The following is a 23,303-nucleotide window of genomic DNA, read 5'->3' as shown; positions in this document are numbered from 1 at the left end:
GTAACGGTAAAAAAACATATCATATGACAAGTGAGCCCCCATACATAAACATTTGAATAGGTTTATCTATAATTGATAATAGATTTGTTGGGTGAGGAGTTTGTGTAATGATGACGTGATAAGTGAACAAACCTCTAAAACAACCGCACAACCTATTTTCCAATTTCCATGTGTGTTGCCTACTCCGTAGTCCGTACAACAAGTAATTGGACAATAAACCAAAATGGGTAAATCCTCTCAACAATGACACAAGTCCGCGCAATCATTTCAAAATCCTCTCCTCCTCCTATCACATTCTCTCTCGACGGAGAAATCGCGCCCTTTTCCGGTCATAGTCGCCGCTCCAACCACCATTCCACATTTTAAACCCTAATTTCGCGATCATCTCAACAGATTCACCATTTCAACTGATCAAAGCTGTCAAATCTCTGGTGAGTGATCTTTGAACTTGCTATCAGAATTTTCTTCTACCTACATTACGCCATTTTCTCTCTCCTCTTCAAGTGGATTAGCAATTGGTGATTGGATGGATGATTCTTCATTGGAAAAGGGAGGGATTGTGGATGATTTTTTTTCGATCAGTTTTAGTTAGCTCAAATATTAGATCATGGACAGAAATTAGATCGATTTTTTAACTTTTTTTTATTGCGTCGATTGATATTTTTTTGTTGGGAGAAATGCTGTTTATAACGACTTAATGTGGTTAAATTTGATTGAAATTATGTTTTTTTTTTTTTTTTTTTTAGAGTCTGAATTGTGGATTTGATAATGTCATGAGGTAGCTGCATTCTGGCATTCAATTGGAAAATTGGAGTAGTAATTGGTGTGAACTTCAAGAATTTTATTTATTTATTTTTTAATTCTCTGGTCAAATTCTATGTAATGGTTTATGTTACTTGAATTTTGCTATAGAATCTTATTAACTCAATTAGTATATGTTAGATTTAAGGGTTTAGTAATAAGTTACTAACAATATTAAGGAGGTTATGTAAGTAATGTGGCTTTGGGCATTGTTGATGTGATGCTGTGTAAATGATAGTATCGTGTCACTGTGCATGATAAACATTACTATTATAGAAATACAGCCATTAGACCTGACAGAAAGTCTGATCTTGAAGTTCCAAGGTTTTTTAAATTTTATGTTTAGAATGTTTGCGGGAATTAGCTGATCATCAGATACTTATAGTATACTAATTTTTGTATTTATGAGAGGCACATTTTAAGGATATTGCTAAGTTTGCAGGCCATTTAGCCCATTGGTTAACAGTTCAAGGCAAGTTTTGCAATCTCCATTCATGAGAAAGGACATCGTGTATTCTTATACGGAGAAAATAATTGTCAACTTTAGTTTCTTACTAATTTTTGAATAAAAAGTCGTGGAAGGGGAGGAGAAAGGCATCACTAAGTGTTACTGCCACAAATGAGTTAATTGACATTGGATTTCAAGCTGTTGGCAGTTAGAGACTTGTATACTTGTATGTTCCTGTGATGTATCCAGTATTGATATCTAAGTTATCCTAACTACCTGCTACTTGGAAGTTCAGAAATGTATGTTCATTTTTGTAGACATCCTCGTTTTGTCCTTTTTAGTGAGTAACCTATTGATTTCCTTTTTGTAATCAAATTGATGATTAGTGAATTGTTGTAACCACTTCTCTTTGGACCTAATATCTTTCACTTATTTAGGAAAATTTGTTACAAAGGACCTTTTACATCCACTACTTTGTAAGAAAGGACCTTTTTAAATAAAAGTGGCAAGAAGGGACCAAAAATAGGTTTTTATTTGTGAGGAGGGACCTTTGCTCGGAAAGTGAGCGATGACCGAAGAAATTTGGCGTTGACCACCATGAAATGGCAGCCACCACCTTGCTCTTCCACGAAACCCCCACCCCTTTCACGGCAGCCGCACCCTCCCCCACCCTTTCATGGCAACGACCCCTCCCCCACCTCGTGAAAGGCCGCCACCACTACTACCAGAACTCAAAATCGACAGCCCCTTCCCCCAACCTCAACTTCGAACCCCACCGCCCAACAACCCCTTCCCTTAACCTCTAATTTGAACCCCACTGCCCCTACCCCCTTCACGTCTACCACTGCAGCACCCACAACCCCTTTTCGAAAGTGATTTTCTAGGTTTGAGAGTGATTTTCGAGGTCGTAGAGTGGTTTTTGGTGGGAAGAATGTGCGGTTTTGTGGGCTGAGGGATTTTGAGTTGTGGTGGTAGTGGTGGCTGCCTTTCACAGGGTGGGGGAGGGGGGTTTCTGGGAAGGGGAGAGGTGGTTGCCATGAAAGAGGTGGGGGAGGGTGTGGCTGCCGTGAAAGGGGTGGGGGTTTTGTGGAAGAGCGTGGTGGTGGCTGCCATTTGATGGTGGTCAACGCCGATTTTTTTGGTCAATGCTCACTTTCCGAGCAAAGGTCCCTCCTCACAATTAAAATCCCATATATGGTCCCTTCTTGCCTCCTTTTTTTTCAAAAGGTCCTTTCTCACAAAATAGTGGATATACAAGGTTCTTTGTGACAAATTTTCCACTTATTTATCATGTTGTTGAACCTGTCACATCAGTGTTGGGCAGCTAGGATCTTTGACTATAGAGATCATTTGCCATATGAAATTGAGCTTAAAGTGCTTACATGGATAGCATGCTTTCTTGCAGGGAACATGGAAGCTGCAGATTCCCCGTCTCCACCACAGGAGAAAATTTTAGATGTTCAAACTTCTGCTCCTGCTGCAAATCCTCCATCATCAGCATCATCATCTGCTTCTGGTATAAATTCTTGGGCCAAAAGCTTTAAAATACCACAGGCTTCAGGGGAGACTGTGGGAGAATCACAATCTGGAAGTGGCGCAAGATTGACCTTTGCACGATTTACAAGTGGTCTTGGATTAAGATTACCTGCATCAAATCCTATGGCAAGCAGAGATGCTCAAGCAGATACAGCACCTGCCCGAGCTGGTGTTTTTGATTCATTTACAAAAGGGTTAGTTGACTCATCTCGCAGTGCTGTAAAGGCTGTGCAGGCCAAAGCACGCCATATGGTCTCGCAAAATAAGCGGAGGTACCAGGTAGCCTTTCGTCTGATTTGTGATGCTAAGGTGTTGGGCTGATGGCATGGAATATTGGTCGCGTGGTTGGAATTTGTGTTATTATTATTACTATTAATCTCTTCTTTGTCCTCAACTTTTGTTTCTAGGAAGGAGGATTTGATTTGGATTTGACATATATCACGGAAAATATTATTGCTATGGGATTCCCTGCTGGTGACATCAGTTCTGGAATTTTTGGATATGTCGAGGTAGATGAAGATCAGTTAACATGATTATCATGGCTAATGTTATTATGTTTAATACAATATGGGTTTGATGCAGGGGATCTACAGAAATCATATGGAAGAGGTGATTAGGTTTTTTGAGACTCACCACCAGGTATATGCCGCAATTGAACTGAATATTTGGTTTAGTGCCGTATTTTTTTTTTTTCAAAGAAGAAGCTCCCGAATGGTGTCTTAACTTGAATAATACCTTGAAATGGTGATTGAAGAATAAGGGTATATAATCTCATCACTGTAAAATAGTATCATATCTTCAAATTATTATTTTGGTTAGGTATGCCTCTGGTAGGACCGTAGGATAGGGACAATGTCGCAATGATTAAAGTTGTAAATATGCTCTGTGTGTGCCATGATCTGATTTAGATTAACTATGCATAATGTGGCTCTTTTCCTCCTTTGCGTGATAAAAGAATTATTTCTCATTGGAAGAGGGAGGAGAGGGGAGGGGAGGGGAAGGGAAGGGGGGAGGGGGTGGGTGGGTGTGGGGTTGGAGGGAGTCCTTTATAACCGGATCATTGTAGATAAAACTTGAGATGGAACCTAACTATATCTTATTGGCTGGCTAATGTGATATTTAGGGGCCTAAATCTACATCACTCATGCTCTTTTTTCCTTCTTTTTTGTTGAAACATGTTTCATGTAACTGTGTATGTGATTTCATGCAGGGCAAATACAAAGTCTATAATCTTTGTTCAGAGAGGCTGTACGATGCATCACTTTTTGAAGGGAAGGTCTGGATTTTCTCCTCCCATTAGTGTGTGAATTTCATATGCTTGTTTCATGCATGCATAGATTAAGTAGCTTATATATTGAACTCTCACATGCACATTGCACACTGCACACAAGCTCACATTCACCTTTACTCTTTGTTTGGATAACAAGATAGTAGAGAAAGAAAGGGAAAGAAGAGAGGATTAGGGGGAGGGGAATGAAAGAGGAGTAGGAAGGTGGAGCTCCCTCCAAATCTCTTCAATTTTGTTAGGATGGTGTTTATTATAAATGGGTGGGAAAACCCCTCCCTTTCCCCCAACCTCTTATCCTAAGTTCCTAACAAAGTGTTAGTTTCTCCCTATTCCACTTTTCATGCATGTACTATGACAGAATCATAACATTCAATTATGTGGATTTTGTGTCCCTGTTATGTTTTGGTTTTGACAACTAACAGTCTTAGTATGGAGTTTGATTTTTTCTGAATGGATGTTGTTCTCATCATCTATTTTGTCTTCTGTTCCGCAGGCTGCATCATTCCCATTTGATGATCATAACTGTCCACCTATTCACCTCATCTCCTTATTTTGTCAAAGTGCCTATACATGGTTGAAGGCGGATGTTGACAATGTAGTTGTAGTTCACTGTAAAGCTGGTTTAGGGAGAACAGGACTAATGATTTCTTGCCTACTTCTGTACCTGAAGGTATGAATTCAGCTATGCTGTTTCTGGAAGCATAACACGAATCCTGGTTCTAAATTGTATACTTACTGGCTTTGCAGTTTTGCCCAACAGCGGAGGAATCTATTGACTTGTTCAATCAGAAAAGATGTGTAGATGGAAAGGGTCTTGTTCATCCAAGTCAGATTGTTAGTTAACTGCTTCTAATAAATTTTTCATGTTTTATGGCTTGAATCTTTCAACATAGTAACTCTTTTACATTTCTTATAGAGATACGTCAAATATTTCGAGCGCATCTTAAAAGACTTTCAAGGTGAAAATCCATCCAAACGCAGGTATGTCTTTTGATATTTATATCCATGCTGAATCTTATTTAATAATTTGTCTTTCCTACTAAGATTGCCCCATACAATTTTGTTCACCGATTTAAGAGTTGGTTCATTTGACAGTATGTAAAGTTCCTATTCTGTCTTTTTGTGGCTTCACATGGGTAGTCAAGCTGTAAAAATTTACTAAAAAGGGTGTAAACTCATTATGATATCCGTTTTTAGTATATGGGGCAATCTTAGTGGTTAGTACTTGCACAATATCAATTATGAGCTAATATAAATGCTGGCTCAGGTGCATGCTTAGAGGATTTAGACTTCACAAATGTCCATATTGGATTAGGCCATCTATTACCATCTCTGACCACAACGGTAATTATGAATTTCCCACCAACTTTCATTATTATAGCCATGATAGAGTTTATTTCTATGAAAAACTTCCATAATTTTGAAGTATCTACTAGCCTTGCAACTATCATATCTAACTTTAAAAATGTATTGAGATTCAACCTCATGTCATTTCGATTCGTCTGTCTTCCTACCCGAATCCTTGTGAACACCTATGTTTGGTTAAACGTGGGTAGCATATTGCCTTGGGTGCTAAAAAAACTAAGTATAAGAGATATTGTTGCTACGATACCAAGGCGTGGGCGATATTGTTGCTACGATACCAAGGCATGTGTGCTACTGTGTAGTTAAGACACACATCAAAACACCTCATCAATAAAATAAAATAAAAAAATCTATTTTTGGCAATTAAGGGTTTTGGCTTGCCATAAGGCAAAGGCAAGGCAACACTAAAGGAAATCCAATGCAACACAAGGCCAAGGCAAGTCAATTAGGCAAGCAATGACATGATCGCGAGGGATGGACCAACGCTGCACGAGAATGTTTTGGGCACCAAGTACTTTATGAACCCATGGATGCAATCGATGCATAATCTAGGTAAGTCCAAAGATGTTCCTAAAAAAAATTGGAAGCTATAATTCATGAAAACAAAAAGTTAAAATTTTCTAAAACTGAACGCTATTATTCACGCTTTTTAAGCAATTTTGGAGGTTTCGGGATTTGGTGTCGAAAAGTCTTAAGATAATAGGGGATACATCCCAGGGTCATATAATGTCGTTTGTGATCATATATGATCATTATATGTTGTCATAAATGTCCGTGGTAGGCTTGAGTTTATGAAATCGGTGCAAGTTGTAAACGGGTAAATTGACCGTTTGAAGACATATTGGATGGTTTTACCCACCTAAATAGACCCCCGAGGTGTATTAGGGTCCATGGTGAGCATCTCGACAATTTTGTTTCCGTGTAAAAAAAAAAAAGTGAAAAACCTTCCAAAATTGAAGGCTATTATAACACGATTTCGGCTCAATTTTTGACTTTTTTTTTAAAAAATGAACAAAATTTGTGGGGTGACTCCTGAGGTCATATAAGGTGGTTTGAAACCATAAAACACCTTTAAAAATGTCTATAAAGTACCAAGAATGAGTTTTGACTCTATTTTGAAATTCATGAAATTTTGAAATATAATGATGTCATATAAGTGTAATAATGTTATGTGACTTTACCTATAATGATTTCATATAAATATAATAATGTCATAAAAGTATATTGAAGTATTATGACTAGACTATAATGATGTCATATGAAACTAATTATGTCGTATTATTTATTATATTTATAATGATGTAATGTCATAAAATGATATGACTTGATAATAGTGATGTCATAAAAGTATAATTATGTCATATAAGTAATGTCATATAACCATAATAGTGATGTGATGTGATATTGTGATGTGACAATAGTAATAGAAAAGAACACATGTTATACTTTGAACTATCATAATACTATTCACATGTGTGTCGATTGATGTGATGTGTTAATTAATAGATTTGAACAAACTATTCATGTTCGTAATGTAAGTATCATATCTTATCTCATGTAAACAATCAATTACCTCATTCCATCATCATATTCAAAGATTTAGGGACCGTCTCTCTTACTACCCTAATCCCTAAGAATACCTATGTGTGGCTCAATGTGAGTAGCATATTGCCTTGGGTGCTTAAAAAAATAATTAGCATAAGAGAGAGCCGCTCAAGGTGGTTGATGTCGGTCCCATGAACATATTCATCCAAGTCGCGTTGTTAAGGCATGAGGCTATTGTTGCACGTTGCCAAAGCATGGGCGATATTGTTGCTACGGTACCGAGGCATGATGCGTAGTTAAGACAATCATCCAAACACTTCATGAATACCAAAAAAATAAAAATAAAAAATTAAAAAACAAAATAAAAAACAATTTTTGGCAATTAAGGGTTTTAGCTTGCTATAAGGCAAAGGCTAGGCGACACTAAAGGAAAGCCAATGCAACACAAGGCCAAGGTTAGTCAATTAAGTAAGCAATGACGTGATCGCTAGGGAAGGACTAATGCTCAATGAAATTGATTCGAGCACCAAGTACTTTGTGAACTTGTGGATGCAATTGATGCATAACCTAGGTAGGTCCAAATATGTTCCTCAAAAGCTTAATTTGGAAGCTTTAATTCACGAAAAAAAACTTCATATTTTCCAAAATTGAACGCTATTATTCACGCTTTTTAAGTAATTTTTGAGGTTTTGGATTCCGATGTTGAAAAATCTTGTGATATTAGGGGATACATCCCGGGGTCAAATAGTGTCATTTGGAACCATATATGATCATTATATGTTGTCATAAATGTCCGTGGTAGGTTTGAGTTTATGAAATCGGTGTAAGTTGTAAACGTGTAAATTGGCCGTTTGAAGGCAAGGCATACTGGATGGTTTTACCCACCTAAATAGACTCCTGAGTTATATTAGGGTCCATGGTAAGCATCTCGGTAATTTTCTTTTCGAGTCAAAAAAGAGTGAAAAATTGTCCAAAATTGAAGGTAATACACGATTTCGGCTCAATTTTGGACATTTTTTCAAAAAATGAATAAAATGTGTGGGGTGACTCCTGGGTCATATAGGGTGGTTTGAAACCATCAAACACGTATAGAGATGTCTATAAAGGATAAGAATGAGTTTGGACTTTATTTTGAAATTCATGAAATTTTGAAATATAATGATGTCATATAAGTGTTATAATGTGATGTGACCTAACTATAACGATGTCATATAAATATAATAATGTCATAAAAGTATATTGAAGTGCTGTGACTTGATTATAATGATGTCATATGAATCTAATGATGTCATATTATGTAATTATGTTTTTAATGATGTGATGTCATAAAATGATGTGACTTGACAATAATGATGTCATAAAAGTATAATTATGTCATATAACCATGATCGTGATGTGATGTGACAATAGTAATGGAAAAGAACACATGTTATACTTTGATTAATCATATTACTATTCGCATGTGTGTTGATTGATGTAATGTGTTGTGTGTTGAAATTCAAACTTTAATTTAGAAACCTATAATAGCATTTGATGAAATTAGTTTACTTTAAATAACATTTGATAAATTAGTGAGAGGTTGTGAATTAGAAGAGTGTTCATTCTTTTATTATTTAGGAAAAAACAAAAGTTATAAATGTAATATTGTAAGAAGTGAAGTAAGAAAAAATAAGAAAAGAATAAGAAAGGTGAAATATTAGTGTATACTCCCTCCGTCCCAAATTACTCGCAACGTTTTGACTTTTTGCATTATTCACACATCTCACTTTGACCATCTTTTTTAGTTATTATATGAAAGCCAATGTAATCATGTAAGATATTGTTGGACTTATTTTAATATGTAGTTTCTTAATATAAACTATTTTTAGCTTTTTTAAATATATAATAAAAGATGTGGACGGTCAAATATGTGTATTGGCAAGCGTGTCCAGTTAAAATGTTACATGTAAACTAGGACAGTGGGAGTATATATTCAAGGTAATTAAGTTTGGGAGATTCATCCAAACTACAAGTTAAAGGTAAAGGAAAAATACGATTTTTTTTAACAAATGGAAATGAAAAATTCATTTCTGATGTTTATTACGTACCTAATATGAAAAGTAACATCCTTAGTATTGGATAACTTTTGGAAAAGGGATATATTGTCCATATGGAGGGTAATAATCTTCAACTAAAAGATAAAAGTGGAAGAATTATTGCTGAATCGAAAGTGCCGAAGAATCGCATGTTCTCGCTACAATTTAACCTCGAGGTTCAAAAGTGTTTCTACGGTGTTATGGAAAATGAGTCATGGAAATGACATAAACGTTTTGGGCATTTGCAATTTAATGGCCTAAAATTTTTGCAATAAAAGAATATGGTGCATGAGTTACCTACCATTGAAGGCCCTAAACAAGTTTGTGAAATTTACATAACTGGAAAACAAGTTACTTCCATTCCAAAAGGGATTATCATGGAGAGCTAAAGCAATTGGTACACACAGATATATGTGGACCATTGGAGCCAATATCTTTGGGAGGTTATCGCTATTTTATTACCTTCATTGATGATTATAGTAGAAAATTGTGGGTGTATATGCTGAAGGAAAAGTCACCTACATTTGATACTTTCGTACAATTTAAGGCTCGAGTACAACTAGAAAGCGGACTTAAGTTGAAAACACTCAGGTCACCGAGGGGGCGAATATACATCAAATATATTCAAATATTTCTGTAGAGGTGCAGGAATTAGACAACAATTTACAGCCTCCTATACACCACAACAAAATGGAATTGCCGAACGGAAGAATCGAACAATTCTAGACATGACGTGAAGCATTTTGAAAGAAAGAGGATTGCAAAGTTGTTGCATGGACAACTTATATTCTAAATCGTTGTCCTACAAAGAGTGTAAAGAACATGACAACACAAGAAGCATGGAGTGGTGAGAAGCCAAATGTTGAACATTTTTTAGTATTTGGGTGCATAACCTATGCTCAAATACCCGAGGCAAAGAGAAAGAAGTTAGATGACAGTGGTGAAAAATGTATCTTCATTGGATACAGTTCACAATACAAAGCTTATAAATTATACAATCCTATCACTGGAAAGCAAATTCAGAGTAGGGATGTAATATTCAGCGAAGAAGAATCCTGGAAATGGGATGACCAAGAAAAAGAAAAAGGAAAAGAGAAAATTGTGTTTGAAGACTATAATGATATTACATAAAAGAATTCTGAAAAAACTCAACCGAGGACTCTAACAAATAATAATGATTCATCATCATCATCGCCATCATTTGAAGGATCAGAATCAACATCAAAAACACCTGTTAAAATGAGAAGTCTCAGAGACATATATGAAGAGACAAATGATGTTAATGAAGTTGATTTATTCTGCTTATATGCGGATCACGATCCCATTAATTTTGAAGAAGCATTAGGGGAAGAGGAATGGAAATCTGCTATGAAAGAGGAGATTCGGTCAATAGAGAAAAATAATACATGGGAGTTGGCTACATTGCCAAAGGGCCATAAGGCCATAGGTGTAAAATGGGTTTATAAGATAAAAAGAGGGGTTGATGGAAGCGTTGAAAGATACAAGGCAAGACTTGCAGCAAAAGGATACAGGCAAAAGTATGGTGTTGATTATGATGAAGTATTTGCTCCCGTAGCTCGTTTAGACATTGTAAGAATGATGATTTCACTTGCCGTACATCACAAATGGAAGATATATCAACTTGTTGTTAAGTCAGCATTTTTAAATGGAATTTTAGAAGAAGTTTATGTGGAATAACCAAAAGGTTTTGTCATCAAGGAAAAAGAAGATAAAGTGCTTTGTTTGAAAAAGGCACTTTATGCTCTAAAGCAAGCGCCACGAGCTTGGAATACGCGTATAGACGGATACTTGATCCAGAATGGTGTTATCAAGTGTCCATACGAACATGATGTATATGTGAAGAAAAATGGTAATGATATTCTTATAGTAGGTTTATATGTTGATGATCTATTATTCACTAAACAGTCAAAGTATGTTTGATGATTTTAAAGCGGCAATGTTTAAAGAATTTGAAATGACATATTGTGGGCTAATGAACTTCTTTCTAGGCATTGAGGTAAAGCAATGTGAAAAGGGAATTTTTATTTCACAAAAGAAATATGCAAAAAAAAATACTTAAGAAATTTAAAATGGGCTCATGTAAACCCATGAGCACTCCCGTCGCAACAGGGTTAAAGTTGACAAAAGTTGGAGAAGGAATTTGATTGATCCAACTTTATATAAGAGTTTAGTCGGAGATACTTGACTATGATCAGACGTGACATTGTATATGAAGTCGGGCTTGTTAGTAGATACATGGAGACACTAAAAGAATCGCTGCGTTGCAAAGAGAGTAGTAAGGTATATTAAACGTACTTTAGGGCCTTTTCACTTCAGCTTAATTTCAGTTTAGTTCAGCTCAGCTCCAATCAGTTCAGTTCAGCTCCTAATTTTCTTCTCTCATAAAATATTCATTTCAGCTCTATTCACTTCAGTTAAGCTCCAATCAGTTCGGCTGCTGTGAACAGGCCCTTAGATTATGGGATGTTTTACTCCTCTAGAGATGAAGCAATGTTATATGGCTGGAGATCAAGATGAGAGAAAAAGTACAACAGGATATGCGTTTTATCTAGGATCTACTCCTTTCACTTGGAGTTCAAAAAAACAACCGGTTGTGGCATTGTCAAGTTGCGAAGCAAAATATATAGCATCTTCATCTGCCGTATGTAAAGGGTTATGGTTGAGGAACTTATTGAAAGAAATTGGTCATGTTCAAGAAGGACCAACTACAATCTATGTAGATAATATGTCAGCAATAAAACTTGCTAAGAATCCAGTACAACATGGAAAAAGTAAGCATATTGACACTCGATTTCATTTTCTTCGAGATCAAGTTAAACAAGGGACAATCACTTTGAAGTATTATAATACTACTAAGCAAGTAGCGGACATATTTACAAATCCCCTACTTATGAAACATTTAAAAAACTAAAAGAGTTACTCGGGATGAAAATTAAAGTTTGAAGGGGCGTGTTGAAATTCAAACTTTAATTTAGAAAACTATAAAAGGCATTTGATAAAATTAGTTTACTTTAAATAACATTTGATAAATTAGTGAGAGGTTGTGAATTAAAAGAGTTTTCATTCTTTTATTATTTAGTAATACAAAAGTTATGAATGTAATATTTATTTTCATTGTAAGAAGTGAAGTAAGAAAAAAGAAGAAAAGAATAAGAATGGAAAAATATTAGGATCATATTGTATTTGATATATATATATATATATATATATATATATATATATATATATTTCGGGGTTGTAACCCATATTTGTTTCTCCTTCATTTTATCATTTTATATTTGAGTTAGCAATTCGTAAACTGTATAACTCCTACAATGTGTTGATTGATCGATTTGAACAAACTATTCATGTTTGTAATGTACGTATCATATCTTATCTCATGTAAAAAATCAATTACCTCATTCCATCATCATATTCAAAGATTTAAGGACCGTCTCTCTTCCTACCCTAATCCCTAAGAACACCTATGTTTGGATAAATGTGAGTAGCATATTGCTTGGGTGCTAAAAAAAACTTAGCATAAGAGAGAGCTGCTTTGATGTCAGTCCCATGAACATATACATCCAAGGCGCGTTGCCAAGGCATTAAGCTATTGTTGCACGTTGCCAAAGCATGGCCGATATTGTTGCTACGCTACCAAGACATGGGCGATATTTTTGCTACGCTACCAAGGCATGGGTGCTGCTGCATAGTAAAGACAATCATCAAAAGACCTCATGAATACAAAAAAAAAAAAAAAAAAAAAAAAAATCTATTTTTGGCAATTAAGGGTTTTAGCTTGCCATAAGGCAAGGCAAGGCAACACTAAAAAAAAGCCAATGTAACACAAGGCGAAGACAAGTCAATTAGGTAAGCAATGACATGATTGCTAGGGATGTATTAACACTAAATGAGATTGTTTTGGGCACCAAGTACTTTGTGAACCCATGGATGCAATCAATGCATAATCTAGGTAGGTCCAAAGATGTTCCTCAAAAGCTAAATTTAGAAGCTATAGTTCACGGAAAAAAAAGTCAAGATTTTCCAAAATTGAACGTTATTCTTCACGTTTTTTAAGCAGTTTTGGAGGTTTAAGGTTCCGATGTTGAAAGTCTTGAGATACTAGGGGATTCATCCCGGGGTCATATGGTGTAGTTTGGAATCATATATGATCATTACATGTTGTCATAAATGTCCGTGATAGGTGCTAGGAACTGGAAATCAAAACAGAGCTTACACAACCGATTCTGGGAAATAGAAAGCAGCAATGATATGATGTATTGATAATCAAGCAATTAATCAATACAACTCTCCTTCTTTCGAGAGGAAGGGTTCTCTCCAACAAACTTCGCTCTTAATTATTTTCAGCATAAACTCACCTATTACAAAATTGCCTATATATTATCGGTTACTAGCATCTTCTATAGCTCAGAAGAATAACAAACTTATTTCCCAAAATTACCACATTACCCTAAACCCACATAACAAACTTATAACAGAATGTCCACCTCAGCATCAAGTTGCTGGAGGATTCCTTTCGGCCTTCCTTCGAGCATATGTGATTATGGGCCTAGGCTGACTCCTTGCAATACCCCCTTCCCAAACTTGCACCTTGTCCTTAAGGTGGAAGGAGGGAAATCTGCCATCTATCTCAGCAAATTGCTCCCAAGTAGACTCAAATTCTTGCAGCCCTTTCCACTTGATTAAAACCCTTGTAGCTTGCTGAGAGGTCCTCACTCCAAGCACTGCTTTTGGTTCCACATCCAGAACCAAGTCAGAAGTAAGTTGAGAAGGAAGCTGTGAGGGTAAGTGACCTGTTCCAATGGCTTTCTTCTGCCGGGAGATGTGAAAAACATGATGGATTCTGGCACAGCCTGTAAGCCACTTTTCCCACCCTTTGCAGCACTGTGTAAGGCCCATAGAACCTAGGAGACAACTTCTCATTCTTCCTTCTTGCCAAGGACTGCTGCCTGTATGGCTGTAGTATCAGATACACCATGTCTCCAACTTGAAAATCACCCTCTCTTCTACTCTTATCCTCATACTGCTTCATATAACATTGAGCTTGAACCAAGTGATACTTCAGTTCATCCAAGATGGCATCTCTCTCCAGCAACTGATCTTCAATGGATGAGACAGCTCTGCTACCAGGGGTGAAACACACCAAATGAGGGGGATCCCCGCCATAGAAGGACTTGAAAGGTGTACAATTTGTGGCGGTGTGGAATGCCGTATTGTACCAATATTCAGCCCATGGCAACCATGTTGCCCAGCTCTTAGGCTTCCCATTCACAAAGCAACTAGTAAGATTTCACTCCCTTGTTGAGAACCTGACCATTTGTCCAGGGTGATAAGCTGTGCTTCTCCACAAGTGTGTTCCCTGAAGTTTGAAACCAAAACACACTGAGAAAAACCTTGTCTCGATTTGAGACAATGGATGAAGGTATACCATGGAGTCTCACTATCTCCTTCATGAAGCAGTGAACTACACCTTGAGCTGTGTAAGGATGCTTCAAGGGTATGAAATGTCCATATTTAGTGAGGCGGTCAACCACCACTAAGATTGAATCCCACCCCCCGGACTTAGGTAAACCTTCCACTAAATCCGTGGAAATGTCTTCCCATACCTTATCCGAAATAGGCAAAGGTTTGAAGCAACCCAAGGGAGAGAGAGTTGAAACTTTATTCTGTTGACATTGCTTTACCCACCCAAACAGACTCTCAAGGTGTATTAGGGTCCATGGTAAGCATCTTGGTAATTTTCTTTCTGGTCAAAAAAAAAAAAGTGAAAAATTGTCCAAAATTGAAGGCTATAATACACGATTTCGGCTCAATTTTTGACATTTTTTCAAAAAATGAACAAAATGTATGGGGTAACTCCTGGGGTCATAGAAGGTGGTTTGAAACCTTAAAACACGTATAAAGATGTCTATAAAGTACCAATAATGAATTTTGACTCTACTTTGAAATTTAAGAAATTTTAAGTATAATGATGTCGTATAAGTGTAATAATGTGATGTGACTCGACTATAATGATGTCATATAAATATAATAATGTCATAATAGTATATTGAAATGATGTGACTTGACTATAATGATGTCCCATGAATCTAACGATGTCATATTATATAATTATATTTATAATGTTGTGATGTCATAATATGATGTGACTTGACAATAGTGATGTCATAAAAGTATAATTATGTCATATAACCATGATAGTGATGTGATTTGATGTGACAATAGTAATAGAACGGAACACATGTTAGACTTTGAACAATCATATTACTATTCGCATGTGTGTTAATTGATGTGATGTGTTGATTGATAGATTTGAACAAATATTCATGTTTGTAATCTAAGTATCATATCTTATCTCATGTAAATAATCAATTACTTCATTCTATCATCATATTTAAAGATTTAGGGACCGTCTCTCTTCTTACCCTAATCCTTAAGAAAATCTATGTTTGGCTACACGTGACTAGCATATTGCCTTGGGTGTTAACAATAAAACTTAGCATAAGAGAGAGCCGCTCAAGGTGGTTATGTCGGTCCCATGAACATATTCATCCAAGGCGCGTTGCCAAGGCATGAGGCTATTGTTGCATGTTGTTAAAGCATGGGCGATATTGTTGCTAAGCGACCAAGGCATGGGCAATATTGTTGCTACGCTACCGAGGCATGGATGCTGGTGCGTAGTTAAGACAATCATTAAAACACTTCATGAATACAAACAAAAATGAAAAATCTATTTTAAGCAATTAAGGGTTTTAGCTTGCCGTAAGGCAAAGGCAAGGCAACGCTAACAGTGTGTTTAGATAGATTAGGTGGAAGGAAAAGAAGGGGAGGGAGGAGAAGGGATGGGAATGGAAGGGGAGGGGAGGGAAGAATGAAGAGTTTTCCTTTTAAATCTCTCCATTGTTGGAGAGATCAATTTCTTGCAATTCTATCCATCCATTTCTTTCCCCTCCAATTCTCTTCCTTCCTCATTTGCTATCCAAATGAGAGATCATCTATCCTTCAATTTCTCTTCCCTTCTTTTCCCTCTATTTCCTTCAATCCAAACAAAGTGTAAAGGAAAACCAATACATAAGGCCAAGGCAAGTCAATTAGGTAAGCAATGACATGATCGCTTGTGATGGACTAACACTCAACGAGATAGATTGTTTAGGGCGCCAAGTACTTTATGAACCCATGGATGCAATCGATGCATAACCTAGGTTGGTCCAAAGATTGTTCTCAAAATCTAAATTTGGAAGCTATAATTCACGAAAAAAAAAGTCTAAGATTTTCCAATATTGAACGCAATGATTCACGCTTTTTAAGCAATTTTGGATGTTTTCGGTTACGATGTTGAAAAGTCTTGAGATATAAGGGGATACATCCCGGTGTCATATAGTGTCGTTTGGAACCATATATGATCGTTACATTTTGTCATAAATGTCCGTGGTAGGCTTGAGTTTATGAAATCTGTGAAAGTTGTAAACGGATAAATTGACAGTTTGAAGGCATATTAGATGATTTTACCCACCTAAATAGATTCTCGAGGTTTATTAGGGTCCATGGTAAGCATCTCGGTAATTTTCTTTCCGGTAAAAAAAAAAAATGAAAAATTGTCCAAAATTGAAGGAAAATACACGATTTCGGCTCAATTTTTTACATTTTTTCAAAAATGAATAAAATGTGTGGGGTGACTTCTGGGGTCATATAAGGTGGTTTGAAAGCATAAAACACGTATAAAGATGTCTATATAGTACCAAGAATGAGTTTTGACTCTATTTTGAAATTTATGAAATTTTGAAATATAATGATGTCATATAAGTGTAATAATGTGATGTGACTTGACTGTAATGATGCCATATAAATATGATAATGTCATAAAAGTATGTTGAAATGATGTGACTTGACTATAATGATGTCATATGACGTTATAGTATGATGTGACTTGACAATAATGATGTCATAAAAGTATAATTATGTCATATAACCATGATTGTGACGTGATGTGACAATAGTAATGGAAAAGAACACATGTTATACTTTGAACAATCATATTACTATTCGCACGTGTGTTGATTGGTGTGATGTGATGTGTTGATTGATAGATTTGAACAAATTATTCATGTTTGTAATGTAAGTATTATGTCTTATCTCATGTAAACAATCAATTACCTCATTCCATCATCATATTCAAAGATTTTGGGACCATCTCACTTTCTACCCTAATCCCTAAGAACACCTATGTTTGGCTAAACGTGAGTAGCATATTGCCTTGGGTGCTTAAAAAAAACTTAGCATAAGAGAGAGCAGCTGCGCATTGCCTAAGCATGAGGCTATTGTTGCATGTTGCCAAAGCATGGGCAATTTTGTTGCTACGCTACCAAAGCATGGGCGAGATTGTTGCTACGCTACCGAGGCATGGGTGCTGCTGCGTAGTTAAGACAATCATCAAAACACCTCATGTAAAGAAACCAAAAAAAAAATCTTTTTTTGGCAATTAAGGGTTTTAGCTTGCCATGAGGCAAGGCAAGGCAACACTAAAGGAAAGCTAATGCAACAGAAGGTCAAGGCAAGTCAATTAGGTAAGCAATGACATGATCGCTAGGGATGGGCTAACACTGAATGAGATTGTTTCGGGCACCAAGTACTTTATGAACCTAAGGATGCAATCGATGCATAACCTAGGTTAGTCCAAAGATGTTCCAAAAAAGCTTAATTTGGAAGCTATAATCCATGAAAAAAAAAGTCCAGATTTTCCGAAATTGAACGTAGTAATTCACACTTTTTAAGCAATTTTGGTGGTTTTGGGTTCCGATGTTGAAAGGTCTTGAGACACTAGGGGATACATCCCAGGGTGATATAGTGTCGTTTGGAACCATATATGATTATTACATGTTGTCATAAATGTCCGTGATAGGCTCGAGTTTATGAAATCGGTGTAAGTTGTAAACGGGTAAATTGACCGTTTGAAGGCATATTGGATGGTTTTATCCACCTAAATAGACTTTCGAGGTTTATTAGGGTCCATGGTAAGCATCTCGGTAATTTTCTTTCCGGTCAAAAAAAAAAGTGAAAAATTGTCCAAAATTGAAGGTTATAATGCACGATTTCGGCTCAATTGTCCAAAATTGAAGGCTATAATCTCAAAAATGTGTGGGGTGACTCCTGGGGTCATATAAGGTGGTTTGAAAGCATAAAACACATATAAAGATGTCTATAGTACCAATAATGAGTTTTGACTCTATTTTGAAATTCATAAAATTTTGAAATATAATGATGTCATATAAGTGTAATAATGTGATGTGACTTGACTATAATGAAGCCATATAAATATAATAATGTCATAAAAGTATATTGAAGTGATGTGACTTTACTATAATGGTGTCATATGAATCTAATGATGTGATGTCATCATATGATGTGACTTGACAATAGTGATGTCATAAAATTATAATTATGTCATATAAGTAATGTCATATAACCATGATAGTGATGTGACAACAGTTATGGAAAAGAACACATGTTATACTTTCAACAATATATTACTTTTCGCATGTGTGTTGATTGATAAATTTGAACAAATTGTTCATGTTTATAATATAAGTATCATATCCTATCTCATGTAAACAATCAATCACCTCATTTCATCATCATATTCAAAGATTTAGGGACCGTCTCTCTTCCTACCCTAATCCCTAAGAACACCTATGTTTGGCTAAACGTGAGTAGCATTTTGCCTTGGGTGCTAAAAAAAACTTAGCATAAGAGAGAGCCGCTCAAGGTGGTTGATGTCAGTCCTATGAACATATTCATCCAAGGCGCGTTGCCAAGGCGTAAGGCTATTGTTGCATGTTGCCAAAGCATAGGCGATATTGTTCCTACCCTACCAAGAGAAATTTTTAAACTATATATGAATTCGGACCAATTTTTGAGATTTTGAGAGCCCGCTTCAGAAACTTAAGTTATGGTAGGGAAGACATCTCGGGGTCACATAATGTTGTTTGGATCCATGTACGATCACTAGTTGGTCACATAAAGCCCCGAGGTTATAAAAGGAAGCGTGTATTTACCGGCTAAAGTAACTGTTTATAGGAAAAGTGGATGATTCTAACCATCCAAATGGGTTCCCAAGGTCTCATGGAGTCCATGGAAAACACCTCAATCTTTTTCCATGGTTGAAAATTGTTGACAAGTGAAGGCTATAATCCACGGTTTTTGATGGTTTTTGATCAAATTTGACAAATTTTTTCAAAATTGAATTGAAAGTGGGGGTGACCCTAGAGTTATAAAATATGTTTTAGTTCCATAACAAGCTTACTCATATGTCCTAAGAATGAATTTGAATAAAATATATGGCTATACAACATCAAACCATATTTGGAGATTTTGGGACCGAAAACTCAAATGAAGTTAGGGAAGTTATTCAGGGGTCATATAATGTTGTTTGGATTCATATGCATCTACTAGTCGGTTACATAAAGGCTCGTGGGGGCTTTTAGTTAATGAAGGAAGGTGTATGTTAATGGTGAAATTGATAATTCAAAGGCAAAGATAACGGTTTCAACAACTTAAGTGGCTCCAATGGTCTTGTATAGGACCATGGGAGGCACCTAGACCTCTCTCCTTTTTAGGCTCAAAATATTTGAAAATTGTGCAAAATTCAAGGTTATAATCCACGATTTTGGACCAATTTCCAATTTCAGAATTTGTTTTCCGAAATTGAAGTGAATTTGTGGGGTGTCCCCTATAGTCATAAAAGTTGGTTGGGAGGTTTTTTTTTTTTTTTTTTTAAAAAAAAAAAAAAAAAAAAAAAAAAAAAAAAAAAAAAAAAAAATTGGTTTGGAATCATATTAAGTCTACTAATAAATTTATAAACTTTTGAGGCTGAGTTTGGTTCAATGTTTCAAAAATAGCATTGGTAGTGAAAAGTATTGCGAACGATGATTTCAATCGCCAACTTGGTATCATGGGGTCCTATTAAGGCATTAGAAATCGTTCATTAGTTATTAAACCCATGCTCACCAATTTCTTTCCATAACATTGTTGATGCATGCATTTGAAGGGTTGTTTATATTATCGTATCGTGGGGTCCTATGAAGCTATTTTTTTATTTACGGAAAATTATCCATAACAATTGACACCTTATCTCAAAAAATTATCATTGATAGAAATTTTCACACTTATTTCATCCTCAACATTCCTATTGTACTTTTATTTTTTTTATTTTCCCCATTTCTCCAGCCTTTTTGTTTATAAAATAAATTACACAAATATATATATAATATTTTATGAATAAAATATAACTGTAATATATTATGTGTAAAAGATACCTCTCATTACCACCCTTCCTTCCCACAACCACGTTGCCCCATGCCCCCATTCCTGGCTCTGAATACCAGCATCCTGTGATTCCCGAGAGTCAAAATGTCAAAGGATCATTTCTATATTTATCCCAAACTCGTCCTTTTTTGGGGGGGATTTTCCTTTATTTTTCCTTAATTTTCTTATTTTCTCCCTTTTTACCCTATTTTTTTTTTTCCATTTCACCTTATTAAAATGGAAAATATATATTTTTCAGAAAAAATTGTCCAAATTAAGCCTAATACCTGTATGTAGTAAATTTTTTAAACAAGCCTTGTATAATAGATAGGACATCTCTGCTGCTAACAGCAAATGGAGCAGACTTGAGAAAGTAAAACATCATTTAAGAGTTGCAACGAGTGAATTGTCATGTAGCTGGTAAAGAGAAGTAAACAACTAAACATCAACCCATTCTTATCTGACAGAGAATTATGGGTTGATATAATAAATAATTTTTCCTGAGTGTTGGTATAGCTCATTTTGGGACAAAAGTTAATTAGATACTCTCTTCTCATAGGCTTTTGTTATTAAATCAGATGGACTCTTTTAACTTGTTGAGGTTGGATTTTATAATTACTTATCCTGCGTTTGGATTGCCCCTTGCTTTCTGCAATGCCCTGTTTTTAGTATGCCTGATGTTGGTATGTCCATGTACAGGGATTCTATTCACCACAAAAAAACATGCAAAGACCAAGGACCTGCTGGTAATTTTTATTTGGATCTCTTTACTGACGTTTCAATGAGTTTCTAATGCTGCTAATTGCTACATTGGAGAAATTTCTGCAAATCTCACTTAGTTGAATGCAGCCAGAAGATTTTTGGATGAACTCTTCTAGGAAGGGGATAGTAGTGTTTGCTTTACCAGGAGAGCCAGGTCTGACAGAGTTGGCAGGTGACTTTAAAGTTCACTTTCAAGATCGGCATGGAGATTTCTACTGGTTTGTATGCCTTACCCTTTTCCCCTCTACAGAGTTGATGTGATACTGAATTTTGTGTTTCTGACTTTCTGTTGCTAATGTCTCATTGGACATCTGTGATAAAGCAATTTGTACATTAATAATAAAAAGTTATGATAGTCTCTTTCATTGTATGGACAATATATTGATGGTTTGGTCATTGGCTTGTGTTTGATATGGGCAGTGGGAAGGACTTCTATGCCTTTAAGAAATGTTTAAATTTTGTCGGATTTAATGGCAATAACATCCATATAATTTATCTATAGTACTACCAGTTATTCCCACTCAAGATATAGCCATGTCTTTGGCCCTGTTCTATTCACCTAATTTTTAAAGCTGTAAAGGACAGGACTTATGTCCAATGAATATTGGGAAATCAATATAGAAAAGATAATTGTGTGTGATTCTTGAATATTTATTAAAAAAATAAATAAATAAGTAGAAAATCATAAAAAGCTTCCAGACTTCCGGCATACATGTTGGATGCTTTTAACATTTCCGTCATTTGAAGAGTCCCGAGTAACCTAGATTCTGTTGCCTTTTTATTCTTTTCCTAATTGGAATCATATCAGAGAATAACATTCTAAGTTTGTTGATCACCTTAGTTTATGAATTTTAATTACTGCTCCCTCTCTCCCTTATTGTTTGTTGCATATTCCATTTGAGGCCGTACTTAATTTGCCCCGTTTTTATTTTTGATGCTGGCCTGCTGGGGACCAGAACTTTTACATTTGCTTTTGTCTCATATCAACTCTACTCAACCAAAAATTGACAAAGTAAAAAATGGCTAAGAGGCAAACAATTGGTGATGGAGGGAGTATTTATTGACAATCATACTTTTATCTAAAACTACTTAAAAGCGGATTGATATGTGCAGTACTAAGCGTATTTGTTTTTTCAGTTGGTTTAATACAACTATGACGGATAACAGGATAATTATAAATAGTGATGATCTTGATGGGTTTGACAAGGTAACCCTTATCTACCAGGAATTTTGAAACTAAACTTTTTCATTATTGATTGCTTAAACTCTATACTTCGATTCTTATCTGTTTTTAAAATTTTGTTTACAGAGAAAGCTTCCTTCACCTACATTCCAGGTGGAGATAGTGATGAATGATTATGATGGTACACTTGCAAAAAAGCCAAACACTGAACAAGAAAAAACAAGGTCTGATGCAAGCGCAGAGCACATGTCATCCAGCAACAATGGTGGTGCTGTCATACCAAAGACAGAGGGATCGTCTGAAAAAGAAGAAAAGGATGATGTATTCTCTGACAGTGATGGAGAAGGTGGATCTTCCAAAACTACACAGGTTCATGCTTCTGCAGCTGGACCTGCAAGCAGTAATCAAGTTTCTAGTATAACACAGAGGACTCATCAGATATCTGTCAGCGATACAAAACCAGCTCAAAATAGCAGTAGTAACTCCTACACTGATGGTGTTGGAAAATCTGGATCAAGTGTTGAAACACCGAAAATCGGTTCATCTACCACTAATGATTTCAAGGCCATTGCAGCTGATGCTTCTGTTTTCAGTTTTGGGGATGAAGACTCTGAAAGTGAATAAAATAGGAAGAACCCATCTTAATTTTTTTGGCACAACCTGTGAGACCCTTCTAATTTCTTGAATTACTTGAGCATGCATTGTGACGATAACCCAAACTTTCAGCCTTAGTGTGGTGATTTTCTGATTCTAAAATGTTTTAGTTCCTGCTGCAGTCAAATTCTTTGTGAAGGCATTAAACGTCATTGCTTGACAAGATGTAACATTTTTTTGTAATAACTATTTTAAAACAAAAGTTTATGTTCTCTAATTCTTACAGCCACCTCTTGAAGATTTAAGAGAATGAGAACTCGAGAATCATTAAATGATATCCTATCAGCATACCAATGGGCAGCTAGTACCATACGCCACTAGTAA

The 23,303-nt window shown here is 35.9% G+C and overlaps 1 protein-coding gene across 1 annotated transcript; it reads left to right on the top strand.

Moving 5' to 3' along the window:
- The first annotated feature begins 239 nt into the window (after window positions 1–239).
- LOC145561907 (phosphatidylinositol 3,4,5-trisphosphate 3-phosphatase and protein-tyrosine-phosphatase PTEN2A-like) lies at window positions 240–23,149 on the top strand. Its single transcript, XM_081622034.1, has 13 exons — window positions 240–431; window positions 2,655–3,064; window positions 3,193–3,294; window positions 3,368–3,424; window positions 3,996–4,061; window positions 4,567–4,743; window positions 4,821–4,907; window positions 4,990–5,054; window positions 5,341–5,417; window positions 21,080–21,126; window positions 21,230–21,360; window positions 22,280–22,349; window positions 22,452–23,149. The coding sequence occupies exons 2-13, from the start codon at window positions 2,660–2,662 to the stop codon at window positions 22,947–22,949; spliced, it is 1,782 nt and encodes a 593-aa protein (XP_081478160.1). The 5' UTR covers window positions 240–431; window positions 2,655–2,659; the 3' UTR covers window positions 22,950–23,149.
- Window positions 23,150–23,303: the final 154 nt, after the last annotated feature.

Source organism: Chenopodium album, chromosome 10 (genome assembly GCF_948465745.1).
Source record: "Chenopodium album chromosome 10, dcCheAlbu1.1, whole genome shotgun sequence".
In the NCBI taxonomy this organism is placed as follows: Eukaryota; Viridiplantae; Streptophyta; class Magnoliopsida; order Caryophyllales; family Amaranthaceae; genus Chenopodium; species Chenopodium album.
Note: the sequence above shows the minus strand (reverse complement) of the source record. Positions and strands in the feature narration are given on the sequence as shown.

Coding starts and splice junctions, on each gene's coding strand:
- LOC145561907 (XM_081622034.1), top strand. CDS start 2,660: ATGGAAGCTGCAGATTCCCCGTCTCCACCACAGGAGAAAATTTTAGAT. Junction 4,744..4,820: donor GCCTACTTCTGTACCTGAAG/GTATGAATTCAG, acceptor CTGGCTTTGCAG/TTTTGCCCAACAGCGGAGGA. Junction 21,127..21,229: donor CAAAGACCAAGGACCTGCTG/GTAATTTTTATT, acceptor AGTTGAATGCAG/CCAGAAGATTTTTGGATGAA.